The sequence below is a fragment of the Paramisgurnus dabryanus genome, chromosome 5 (assembly GCF_030506205.2).
Source record: "Paramisgurnus dabryanus chromosome 5, PD_genome_1.1, whole genome shotgun sequence".
NCBI classification, from domain to species: domain Eukaryota; kingdom Metazoa; phylum Chordata; class Actinopteri; order Cypriniformes; family Cobitidae; genus Paramisgurnus; species Paramisgurnus dabryanus.
This window is the reverse complement of record NC_133341.1, coordinates 15,245,799-15,258,975: the sequence shown is the minus strand read 5'-3', so window position 1 is coordinate 15,258,975 and position 13,177 is coordinate 15,245,799. Positions and strand designations below refer to the sequence as shown.

General features: G+C 33.3%; 2 protein-coding genes across 3 annotated transcripts; one reads left to right on the top strand and one right to left on the bottom strand.

Moving 5' to 3' along the window:
* Nucleotides 1-1,751: 1,751 nt before the first annotated feature.
* On the top strand, nucleotides 1,752-6,858 carry igbp1 (immunoglobulin (CD79A) binding protein 1). Its single transcript, XM_065293510.2, has 6 exons — nucleotides 1,752-2,007; nucleotides 2,819-3,130; nucleotides 4,032-4,227; nucleotides 4,327-4,403; nucleotides 4,540-4,649; nucleotides 6,081-6,858. The coding sequence occupies exons 1-6, from the start codon at nucleotides 1,793-1,795 to the stop codon at nucleotides 6,227-6,229; spliced, it is 1,059 nt and encodes a 352-aa protein (XP_065149582.2). The 5' UTR covers nucleotides 1,752-1,792; the 3' UTR covers nucleotides 6,230-6,858.
* Nucleotides 6,859-7,012: 154 nt separating this feature from the next.
* LOC135748718 (uncharacterized) lies at nucleotides 7,013-11,283 on the bottom strand. Of its 2 annotated transcripts, XM_065266990.2 has the most exons (10): nucleotides 11,154-11,283; nucleotides 10,923-11,025; nucleotides 10,364-10,531; nucleotides 10,075-10,147; nucleotides 9,754-9,809; nucleotides 9,128-9,181; nucleotides 8,826-8,888; nucleotides 8,317-8,370; nucleotides 7,576-7,723; nucleotides 7,013-7,399 (listed from the first exon to the last, which is right to left on the bottom strand). In XM_065266990.2, exons 1-10 carry the CDS (start codon nucleotides 11,221-11,223, stop codon nucleotides 7,325-7,327), a joined length of 864 nt encoding a protein of 287 aa, XP_065123062.1. In that variant the 5' UTR covers nucleotides 11,224-11,283; the 3' UTR covers nucleotides 7,013-7,324. The 2 variants fall into 2 exon arrangements, with proteins under 2 accessions (XP_065123062.1, XP_065123061.1); XM_065266989.2 differs by having other exon boundaries at nucleotides 7,013-7,723.
* Between the last annotated feature and the right edge of the window lie 1,894 nt (nucleotides 11,284-13,177).

The following is a 13,177-nucleotide window of genomic DNA, read 5'->3' as shown; positions in this document are numbered from 1 at the left end:
TGTAAATTGTCCTTATAAATAAAAGAATAAATACAAATTTTACCACCCCTTGCGAAAATTAATCATGGTTTTATTGTGGTGAAAGTGTAGTAACCATGTTTTGTGTGTGTATTGTTTGCCGTGGTTTTACTACACAAACCATAGTTTAACTATGGTTTTTAAAAACCATGGTTTTTAAAACCATGATTATGTTGTGGTTATCATGGTTTCACTACAGTTACCATGTTTAAAAAAAAAAAACATGGTAAGGGACAGACAATGCAGTGTGAGAAAGGGTTTAATAAAAACGGTAAATAGCACTAAAAGTGGTTCACTGGCTCGTAATCATAGGGGAACCATTTTAAGTGCCATAAAGCACATATGTAGTACCTGTGTAGAACCATGTTGTGCTATATAGAACCATATCTGGTGCTATAGTGGTGCTATATCACCCCTGGATGGTTCTTCATAGGTGCTTTATAGGTGCTATTTTTTGTGTATTTTTTTAGTGTAGTTTGTGCTTAATTATTGTCAAATAATATCATACTTTACATACCATATAATCCAGGCACTGAATGAATCTTGTTTACTAGACCTAAAAGTAGGTATTGACCTCGAAATAAAAAATACCTTGAATAATTAACCTGTCAAAAACACAGTTCATGTCCGTATTTTACTTAAACATCTAAAGAATTAAAATAAAATATATTATGCACAATGAACTTATGGCTTGTTTTCAGAACCATTTTGAATTTTTTGTATTGTGATATTATTTTACAACAATTAACCACAAACTACACTGTTCGTAATCATAGGGAAACCATTTTAGTGCTATGTAGCACCTATAAAGCACCTATGAAGAACCATCCAGGGGTGATATAGCACCACTATATGGTTCTATATAGCACAATATGGTTCTACACAGGTACTGCATAGGTGCTTTATGGCACTTAAAATGGTTCCCATATGATTACAAGCCAGTGAACCACTTTTAGCACCGTTTGTTTTTAGACTCCCTTTCCCAAACTGCATTGTATGTCCCTTACGAAAATTAACCATGGTTTTACTACAGTTAAAACAAAACCAAAAAACATGATAACAGTAGTAAAACCATGGTAATCAATATTTGATTGAATTTTATTTATTCTTTTATTTATAAGGACAATTTACATTTTCATGTACATTTATGCAATTGAAAAATGTAGGCATGATTTTCTTATCAAGAAGCAAAGAAACACTGTTAATATGTCCTGACATTACACTGTTGACTCTAAATAAAGCAATACAATTCAGTTAATATGTCCAGGTAAATTTACTTCATACCTTGAATCATTAAAAAAGATTAGGCATGCATACCTGAGATTTAAACCCAGTTAAATTTTTTCTTACTTCAGTGCATTTAAATGTATGTATTTGACAGATACTCTTATACAAAGCTACTTCAAGGAATACATTTTATTACTATGCATTCTCCCTGGGAATCTATGTTGGTGCTTTTGTTTAATAATAATAAAAAAAAAATCTCCCTTGGAATCAAACCCTTTGTAGTACTGACAAAATGCTCTTAAAGTCGAGCTACAGGAACAACTTACAGCTGTGTGATTTAAACAAACTAACATTCAGATTCAAAGCCATAGGATTATAATGTATCACTAAAGTTAAAATGCATACATTGTCTTGTTGTCTGACGGTAGCGCATAATCTACTGCCATCTGGCGCGCAACAGCGGCACTGCACAACGACAACCGACTGGAAACAAAAAATAAACAGGAAGAGACGGAAGCCGCATTGGATCACAACAACGCTTTGAGAAATGGCGGCTGCTGAAGACCCTAACCGTATACAAACGTCCAGTGATTCAAATGCCCCGAAACTGTCAGATTTGCTGGACCGGGGATGGAAGCTGTATGAAGAAGTGAACAGCACGAATGAGCCGGGCAATTCAAACGCGGTGCAGGTGAAAGTGAAGCGGGGCATCATGCAGCTGGAGGAGGCGACCAAGATGGTCAGTCAGCTGGGCCTGTTCAGGTTAGACAGAGCACTCAAGATAAAGTGTATTTATATAAACTCGTGTCATAAAGGGGGCTTTTGTCTAGTCGTCAGCATTGTAACTTAGATGTCGTTCAGTAACACTGACTGTGGCCTTTGGTAATGTAATCGTGTAACTGTTATGTGGATAAAGTCTGATGAGTCATAGTTGAACCTGCAAACGTCCTGCAGCAACTAAATCTGTTTCATTAATCCGCAGTATGAGCAAATTTCTCTTTTTGTCACACCATCGTTTTTGAGATCTTCCTATGAACTATGTTGTAGCGCCACCCCCACAGTGTTTGTTTACTTACCTGTTTTTACGGAACAAGATGTCCCCAAAAGTTTCCTAAACCTTATATGTCTTCAAGCACACCTGAAGATGTCTTTTGTCATCAAAGTGGTCTTTCTTTGGCAGATAGCTTAATTTGCCAACTAAATCTGAGAAGATAATTGAGTCATATCGTAAATACATTTTCACAGTTGGTGGTACAGTAGGATAGTAAATATTATTACTGTACAACTGTTTGAATCTGAGTTAAGGAAACATTTCCCACGTGATGTATTACTATACCTAAGTATTTACTATAGTAATATGCAATAAAATGAAGCTTAAAATGTAAAAAGTAATTTTCTTCATCTTATAATCAAGAATATATTCTAGTCGGTACCATACAAGCATTATATTCACCTTTGTGCTGAATAAAAGCACAACAGCAGGTTTTAGATTTTTTTATTTTTCATAAATGACCACTGTAAAAACCAAAAGGCCTCGCAAAAGCACCTCATTGATTTCATTGTTTTCTTGTAGTCGTAATGAGGCTCTGGAGGAAATCAGCACCACTGATCTGAAGTACCTGCTGTTGCCGGCTTTACTGGGAGCTCTCACCATGAAACAGGTGTACAACAGCAAGCGTCTGGAGCATGTGCAGGCGGCTCGCGTCTACTTCATGGACTTTCTGCAGCGATGTAGGAACTATGATGTGTGTAGTTTTCAGCTGCCCAAAACCACTGAGAGTAAAGAGGATACTCCCACCGAAGAGCAGACAAATAATGCCCCCGTGCCAATGTCACAGCTAGACCTCATCACCATGGCAACACAAAGACAAGCCAAAATCCAGAGGTAAGTTGGGCTGCTATGACTTATTGAGTATTGGGTGACATGGGTATATATGTATCCATCAGGCATTCATTGTCTTTGGGCATGCCAGTGAAATTTTAATTTTTACATTTAAGGGTCAGTGACAAAAACTGTTTGGCAAGATGAGAAATTCAAAAATCTTTTTTTTTTTAAACTTGAATGCAGCAGGTATATTTCAAAGCACATATAGTATTTATGTTGATTTTATTACATTTGCACCATTTTTATGAAAGTTAAGACTGAATAAACCTGAAAATGTCAAATTGCACCAAAGATTGAGAAATATGAAATATTTTATCCACCTTGATGGCATGTAAGCGTATTTAACTAAATAAATTAAAATAATAATTTTAATTACTAAATGGACATTTTTATGCATTTTTGTAATATTTGTCCGGACATATGCTGAAAACAGCTCTGTTTTCTAAATAATCTTTGACAAATGATGTTAAAATGTACGTTAAAAAATTACACTAAACTAGATGATTATATTTTATTCCAAATTTAAAAAAAATACTAGTTCGTGTCAATTGACACAGACCGGTTACACCACATTGTATTTTTTCAATTATCCCCCAAATATTCTTTCAAAATGAAATAAAACCAGATATTTTAGGCTTGGTCCTCAAAAAAGAGAATGTATGCAAGTAATCTGCAAATGTATTTAGAAATGTTAACCCTTCTACATTAAATGAACCATACGGACACAAAATAATTAACGTCACGTCATTGACCCTATAAAAAAATTATTTAAATTAATCATTTAACATGGCAACAATAAGTGTAGTTTACAAAGCTATGTTTACATTTAGGAATACATGATATATGCCATTAATATTTGTAATATTATCTCTAATGTTTGTGTAATGTCATTTGTTTTCAGGTTCAACCAGCGTAAAGAGACCGAAGCCAAACTGGGTGAGATCAGAGGGCTGGTTGAATCAGGGTCAGCCGATGAAGAGGTAGTGAGAGATTTTTACCTTCTGCACGTGCGCAAATGGGTCACACTGGCACTTGAGGAGATCGAGTCCATTGACCAGGAAATAGAGATACTGAAACGTATGGAGCTCTTTAAGCAGGTAATTGATCGTGGGTCTTACGTATCTTAATGTCACTAGAAGATGAGCATACGTTATGTCAGGGCTTAATGTAATAATTCTTTCTTTGTTTTTCTTTAGAGCGCACCACAGCCATCTCCACCCAGAAGACCACCCATGAAGCCTTTTATCCTGACTAAGGATGCTGTGCAGGCAAAGTATGATTATCTATTTTGTCATCTGCATATTTAGAGTAAATTTGTTATTAAAAATCTTTTTTTTACATCCTTAAACTTTATGGCACTATTGCTGTTTTTTTGTGTGTGATGTTATTGTTTTTTCTGTGTATTGCAGAGTGTTTGGTGCTGGGTATCCCAGCCTTGCTACTATGACAGTGGATGATTGGTATGAACAGCATAAACTAAAGGGATGCTTACCTGATCAGGGCATACCTCGCAGAGCAGGTACATACCCACATTTACTGAATCGTGTGCTTTTGGATAAAATAATACATTTTATCGTAATCTTAATAGTAATTTTTTGTAGATTTCAACTTCCTTAAATCCCCTTTTTAATCTCCCTAATTCTTTTTTACACCCATTAGCACTGTTATTTATTATGTGTTAATTATAAAGTGGTAGTGCAGTGACAGATATGTGATCCAGCCAGGGCTCCAGACTAACTTTTTTCACTAGGAGCACTGTGGCCCCCGACTGAAAATTTTAGGGGCGCAACCAAAAAATTTAGGGGCACACACTGTAAATCAATATGCTTACCAAATATTCACATTTCTACTAATTTCCACTGTATTACTAAATGATGTTTTATTAACAAGGTTCGGGAGGAGCACAATCGGATAATTAACTAATCAATCTCATTTGGTAATCAGCCAAACACTACATATACAGACATCCTACCTACCTCAGTCTTGAGATTGTTTTCCGATATCCCTCCACCACCCCAACTCGCCACTCTAATCTGTTCTATCCCAGTTTGGGATGGGGGAGTTCTCCGGGTTCGGGCCATACCCCGGATTCGGAGTTCGAGCTTCACTCCAGAACCTGAGCCCTCCCACAGGACAGCACGCCAAAATATGCTTACTTTTGCAATCAGAATAGATGTAAGGGCGAACTCGTGAATAAATACTTTAATGGTAGATGCAGAAAGTACAATGTGCTGTTTTAAATTCAGTGTCACATCACAAAAAAAGGTCAAATTTACTGGTCGCACATGTGCGTCTGGATGTAAAATTCAGCAGCACACTCTCAAATGGCAGTCTCGAGCCCTGGATCCAGCCCAGCTAAAGTCGTTTTTTGTGATTTACTGTACAAGACAGTAGTGCTGAAAATTTAATGATTAATTTTTTTGTATATTTTTTCTGTATTTTCTGTTTGTATCTTAATAAAATAGATTGAAAAATAAATATGGATGAACATTAAAATTCCAAAACAACAAGTCTGGTGGTGGTGGCCTAAGACTTTTGCACAGTACTATATATATATATATATATATATATATATATATATATATATATATATATATATATATATATATATATATATATATATATATATATATATATATAGGTCATGTCAAAGATTGAAACCAATGAGTAAAATTAAACTTTTATGCTCCTAATCTCATTATTAGTTATTGAGATTTTAGCCTGGATTTCATAGAAAGGGGCACATGTTCAACATTAGATGATATTTATTTTATTACATTTATATAATAATATATTTATTTGTATATTGTGAACTTCCCTGTAGGATTTTAAAACTGAGCATTTTATACAAAAAAATCTCTTTATGAGACTAACCCGTTTCAGCAAGGACTAAACATTTATCACCTAGTAATTTTTAGCATTGCATCAAAATGATGTGTCTTTCTCACAGTGGATGGTGATCCCGAAGAGGACGAGAGAGCGGAGAGAGAAAGAAAGGAGGAGAATGATGATGAAGAAGCACTGCAAAAGGCACGCGACTGGGATGACTGGAAGGACACACATAGAAGAGGATATGGCAACCGCAAGAACATGGGCTGATATGAACGTGGCACGCCTCGCTTCAGTTCCTCGAAATAAACCTCTCCCAATGCACTCAATATGTGACTCATCAGGTAGAGGTGCTGTAGTGTCAAGGTTTTTCCTAAACCGAGATTATTTGATGTTCTTTTAAATGTATCTGTATCATTCTTGAAACATGGTGAGCTGTAATGAAACAAAGAAAGGTTTCTTTGCATCTCTTTAAGTGTTTGCCTTGACGTGGATGTTGTTTCAAAGACAACATTTCTGCTGTAAATATATCCCAGTACTTTTGGATTTATACCGTCCAGTACTGCTATTTGTTAGTGTCAAATTCAGCCGAACTTTATGCAGTTTGAGTTGGAGTTACGTTAGATATCATTTAACTAAGCAGATACTGTTAAGCCTCAGCTGAACCTCTTCCAGGAAAAATGAGATCAGTAAGAACAACTAGAAGCATAATGAGCACCGGATCCTGAAACTGCTTAACAGAGCTCAGAATGGCTGAAGAAACTGTGTGGAAACAAATATTGGAGACTGCCTTTTTATTCTTAAAGTTATTTATTACATTATCTTTGGAAAAAACTTTGTATAAAGATCCTAAGGAAATGTATCTGTCTCTGTTACATAAAAGAATCGCAAAAGTATGATGCAGTTGTTCAAGTCTTTCTTAATTTTTTCATATGAAGTGTTTTATTACAAATAATCAACATACCAATCTAGCTGGTTTGAGAAAGGAAAATTTTAGGATTTTTTTTTGGAGACTCTCCAAATGTTAATGCCAAATCTAATCTAATGTGCACCATTCAGAAGTCAATTCCTTAATTGAAGTTGACTTTAAATCGTATTAATGGGATACAGAACTCTCATTATAATTTGAATTTTCTAGAAAACAGAATAAAAGTTTTTAAGAATGTATTTAATTTTTATGGGTGATTTAAAGACATGTTTCCAGACCAATTAAAGGATATTCATGTAATATTCAAGAACATTTTTAGTTTATTTTCACTTTAACTTTTGTTGCGTGTATTTCAAAAATGTATAATTTGATATAACACACAATTGAGAATACTCCTTGGTTTTTAATCACAAAATCATTTTAACAGCTAGTCAAGTCTAGTACTTTAGATTTACTTGGGGTCGTGGAAATCCACCACGAGAGTTTCCACGATCAAAAGAATAATCCGGAATCTGATAAAGAGACAGAAACAGAAATGACATAAGCTTTTACAGAAGACCTTTGATCATCTGCCATAAGATTCAGTGCTGAACATTAACAGAACAGTGTTGTACTGCTCCATAAACACTTCAGGATAAAAACTGCTACATTTTGAAATGGATATTTTTGGTACAAATGTGTTACATACCACATCCTCATATTGATATGAAGGGGCAGCTTGTCTGTAATCATTACGGTGAACTGGAGAAGGACCTCTGTTCTCATAGGGGTTTTGGCTGGGTGAATAATCTCTAGCATAAGGGTTGTTAACCGTCTCACCAAGACCCGCTATGTAGCTAAAATCACACAAAAATACAATCACAAAACGTAACTGTTACAAAGCAAATCATTCCCAAGAAAGGTATTGTATGGTATAACTTACAAAGTTCAGAATTGGACAACATGTTGCACACAACATGAATCTGATATCATCTATTTATTAGATGGTTAAGGGAAAACACCACTGTTTTTCAATATTTTACTATGTTTTTACCTCAACTTAGATGAATTAATATGTCTATCTATTTTCAGTGCGTGCACTTTTAATCTTTGTACAGCGCTTCTTGAATGTGTTAGCATTTAGCCTAGCCCCATTCATTCCTATGGCTCCAAACCAAATTTTTATTTTGTGCCACCATACTTACTCATGTTACAGTCTTTAAATAGGGAAAACATGGAAGTGTTTGGTGGCTTCTAAATTCTTCCCTGTTTGGATCCTTAGGAATGCATGGGGCTAGGCTAAATGCTAACACATTCACAACAGCTGTACAAAGATCAAAGTGCACGCATTGAAAAAAGATAGGGATGTATTAATTAGTCTAAGTTGAGGTAAGAACATTGTAAAATATTGAAAAACGGTGGTGTTTTCCTTTAAGAGAGAACTTATTACCTGAAGGGTTTAGCAGGACCCCCGATAGGAGGATCACGTGTCCCACCAGATATACTGTGGATATCAAGACAACAGAACCACATGATCCAAGAAAAATTTCAATCTTAAAAAACATTTTTTCTGTTAACATTTTATATAGCATTGCTAAGATTTGCTAAAGGCTTTGTGTCCAGCGTAAATGGAGAACAACAAAGATTCCAGTTGTCATCACAATTCTCTATAGGTTGATATTTATTGATACAGTTTACAAAGACAATGTCTGTAACATTGCGCACACCTCTTTACACTGTAAATGTAGTTTACTGCATTTTATTTTGAAGTTCAATCAAATTGGCTTCAAAAGTCCTTTCAGTTTTCTATTTTAAGTTCTAACCAATAGTAAGTTCCTGTATCAGATTTTTTTTAAAATAGTGATTTTGAAAACATTTAAACGTGTAAAAAGCCAATTTATTGTACTTCAAATTTTAGGCAGCAAAAATGTTTTGTACAGTGTTGTACTGCTCACATACTTGTATGGTCCATGGGGTCTTCCATCAGTTGTTCTATTAGGATATTGCAAACTATTGGATGAGCTGAAGAGTGATACAGATACCCAAGTATTAAAATACGTGATAGTATTGCCAACAAATACAATTACTTTCCAACAGTATTCTGCATTATTTAATACCAACAGTTTTTGTTATTGTGTACTAAGTAGCCTAAAAAGTAAATTTTCACATAGCAGGTATAATTTCTAATAACAGTTAGCTTGTTTAAATGGCAAACAATATATTATAAATTCAATTGTTTTGAGCATAGCATTATTAATTACCTGTAGGGCTGTGCAGGAGCTTCTATTGGGGGATCACGCATACCAATGGACATACTGTGGATGACATTAAGAGAACCACATATATTTATATTTTTGAACAATATAAAGATCATACTTAAAAGATCTGAACAAATATATATATATATATATATATATATATATATATATATATATATATATATATATATACAGTACTGTGCAAAAGTCCTAGGCCACCATGCCACAATTAGATTTGTTGTTTTTGCAATGTTATAGAGATCATATATAATAGAATAGTTTCTTTAATAAAATACATCCAGAAAATATAGGAAATGTGTATATAGTATTAAAAACTAAATTGATGTGTCAAGTTTTTGGTATAAACTCCCCTTCCACTTGAGCAATAACAGGAAACTGCAGGATCTCTTTAAACCTAAATAAAATTAAATCCTAATTTTTAACTTAAATGAGTCTTTTTACTTCATTCTGCTCAAAAACGCTCAAGATGTGTTTAGTGCCAAGAGAGGTAACACTAAACACAATGATGCCTAAAGATGACATTTAGTCTTGAAAATAAATTTTTTTGTACATATTTCCTGTATTTTCTGTTTGTATCTTATGTGCTTTCCAAAAAATCAAACGCTCACCTGCTGCCACGGTTGGGCATGGTTTGCATGGGAACATTGTTAGGGGCAGGTCGAGTCTTTGGAAGCAAGATTAAAAGTCAGAAATAAAATGATGGCATCATTCGTTACAGACTAATCCAACTTCACATTAATGCATTAAAAAAAATGTGTTTCTTTGTTTCTAAATAAAGACACAGTGATTTTTATGGCTACTTCATGTCATGCTATGGTTTGTCAAGTGATGCTTTGTTCAGATTCATGTTTGTGCTTATAAGCATGGCAGCGTTTCATTGATATTAATAATTATTTTCACACACAAAACACATTTACATGTTGACTTACATTCAGATCAGATGCGAATGTAATTCCAGGAAATAAATCCTCCTCTTTGGGTGAAACTGTGTTGACTTTATTTCTAAACACGTCCATGTGGACAAAGAAAGACAGCGGGTTACAAAATGGTTATAACACACAATGACTTTAGTGCATTTTAAACTGTAAAATTTATAATCATTTATTTTACTTTCTCTCATAAATTGTGAGATAAAGAATCTTGCTCACACGCCTATGTAAATAGACATTATCACAATAAAAATGCATTTAACTACAATAAAAAAAACATAATCCTCACTCTTTGTTGTTCTTTGTTTTTGATGGCAGCATGATCAAGAAAACAATAGTCCCCACAAGCACAGCAAGCGTGACACCAGGCAGAGATGCCACCAAGGCAAAGGTCACAATTGTCCATCTCTGGGAACAGTCTTCATCAATGTAAAACTCACCTTTTCGGTTATTGCACCTAATGTTAAATTATAGAAAAAAACTGAAGGTTTTGTATCACAGAAAATTTCTGTATTTTTTTGTGCCCGTTATTTTATGGGTGCCGGAATTTTAGAGTTTTTTTTAATGGATTTTTTACAGTGCAGAGATAAACTGTAATTAAAAACAAGCTTTAAACTACATTGTAAATACGATTCTTAAGAGTACTTAAGCTGACTCAACAGGGCATTAGGAAGAATTCAGATTTTTCTTTTTAAATATATTAAAAATAAAATAAATCAATTTAAACAACTATTCGTGAATAGTTATCAATTTTACCATTTACACAATAGTTTTATAAATTTAACATTTTTATAAACATTTGATTGATGGAGCTGTGGACATACCCAAGACAAAAAAAGTCTAATTACCGACAATATGGTTCTCCTTCAAAACAGGCACATTTACTAACGTCTAGATTACAGGTCCAAGCGCTCAAACATTGGCCAAAGTCAGGTACATTAGAACACACAGCTGAAGAAAACACAAACTACAGTAAGAGCTTAAAGTATTGATCAACACATATAGTTGATGTTTAATGATTAAATCAATTGATCAGAAACTCAATAGTAAGTGTTGTCATCAACATCACACAAACTTACGTTCTAATGTCTGTCCAGTCACCTTATTAGTAACAAATAAGATGAAACACACAAATATTAAGGCCTTCATGTTTTAGCTCCTGCACTCCTCCGGCACACCTGATCAAAGTCACTTGCAAATAGGTACTTTGCACCAGACTATGGTATTTATGGTGTGGTATACACACCCAACCACGTGTAAATCTATGATTATTTGGGTAGTTGACAAATGTACAAGTACATATTGTGACCCTGTGTGAACTCTCATACATCTTATATTATTATTTAAAAGATATTAAAAATAAGTGTCTATACATACTTTTAATATTATTTTATTTTCATTCATATAGCATATACATAAACTATACAAAATAAATTAAATGCAACAGAAATCTTAAGAGCTAAAGTTACAAATAAGTTATTCAGTACTTATACTCAAAATCTGCAATTCATTAAAGATAACTTAAACGGAATATAATTTTTTGTCAAGTGAAAATATTTTTTTTTTTAAATAACAACTCATTTTGTTTAGTGACTTATACTTGAATGTATTTCACCATCTGTACTGTCACTTTGTGTGAAACTGTTTAAAATATATAAAGTATTTATGGTTTGAAAAATGAAACGCAAGGATATGTGTTCTTAAAATTGTAAGGACTTCTTTTTTTACTTTTATTGCTTTGAAATTTTGCATTTTTGTTATTCTGGAACTTTTTGAACCTATATCACTTATATTAAAAACAGGGGCTGAGCCATGGATTGTTCATGGAATGTCACAAAAACATCATTATACAAACAAACAATAGTTTAAAAAAGTATTTTAGGTGCCCAAAAACAATGATACATAATTAACTACATTAACATTTTGCAAAAAAAATTTAAAAATAAAAAAATGAATTGCAGATATGACAGTCTAATGTCCAAATGTTTTTTAAAAAAAACTAATGTTTTCAACTCTGCTTTCTTGATTTTCTGTATATAAATTATGTGTAACACCTTGACTCTCTATATAAAAATGTGAAATATATGTCTTCATAAAAACTTAAAATGGATAAAAACATCTGAGAGGAAATCATATAACTAACTCAGTGTTTTGTTCATCACATTTGTTGTAAATTAAAAAGCAACAGAATGTTTTTCAACCAGTTTTTTTTAGCAACAAAGCTTGTTGTGAATCACAAAATATCCAATTTTGGATATTAATCTTGCAGGCAGCTGATCAACTATCAAAAGTGATACATATGAACTAATATACACGTATTAGTGGCAATAAAAACAAAAGGTATTTCCTGTCACGTTTATTGATCATTTGTATCCAGTTGATTTTTGCTCTTTAAAATGACAAGAGAACGTTTCACGTTTGATTTGAATGGTTTTACGTTTCATTGATTTGAATGTCTTAAGTAATATCTGATGAAAATCAAAATTTGAAGAGATTTCAAGAGCTCCAATTGGATGAAGCATGCAGATAATTTTTACTACAGTTAAACTTTTATTATTTCTTATTTACTTCTATTCTCAGCAAATGCTCTAACTTGTGTTTCTATAACAAATGGCTTTTCACATTACATCTGCTATAGCAACCAAGGTGGAAGGGCCGTAGAGAGTAAATATTTACAATGTGACTATCCTAATCACCCACTTTATAATTTAGGCCATATATTTCTAACTTCCAAATTGCATTACTCATCATCACTGGGCCATAACACCAGTGACAATAACACCAATGACAAATTTTAATGAAAGGCAAAATGGTGACCTCAAAAGTAGCATGATGGGTTATACTAAAATCTATATACAGTACATAATACCCGTAAACACATTTATATATAAAAAAAACTGGTGTTGGCTGTTTCATATGTGGTTGTATTTTAAATCAGTGTTGACAGACGTACACATAAAATGGCTATTATGTACTTTAATGTTTTTTTTATAAACAAATGTAATACTTTTTTTAAATTCAGTTTCAATCAATTTATCAAATATTGATTACCATATAGATAGCAGAAATAAAATTTTTTAAAATAATGTCTGATGCTTTTAAA

Bases quoted from the DNA above. Each gene is read 5' to 3' on its own strand.
- igbp1 (XM_065293510.2), top strand. From the start codon at position 1,793: ATGGCGGCTGCTGAAGACCCTAACCGTATACAAACGTCCAGTGATTCA. The intron at 3,131-4,031 runs GTAAGTTGGGCT...ATTTGTTTTCAG, and splicing joins AGACAAGCCAAAATCCAGAG to GTTCAACCAGCGTAAAGAGA. The intron at 4,404-4,539 runs GTATGATTATCT...TGTGTATTGCAG, and splicing joins AAGGATGCTGTGCAGGCAAA to AGTGTTTGGTGCTGGGTATC.
- LOC135748718 (XM_065266989.2), bottom strand. From the start codon at position 11,223: ATGAAGGCCTTAATATTTGTGTGTTTCATCTTATTTGTTACTAATAAG. The intron at 8,371-8,825 runs GTATGTGAGCAG...TGATATCCACAG, and splicing joins AGACCCCATGGACCATACAA to TATATCTGGTGGGACACGTG. The intron at 7,724-8,316 runs GTAATAAGTTCT...GTGTGATTTTAG, and splicing joins GGTCCTGCTAAACCCTTCAG to CTACATAGCGGGTCTTGGTG.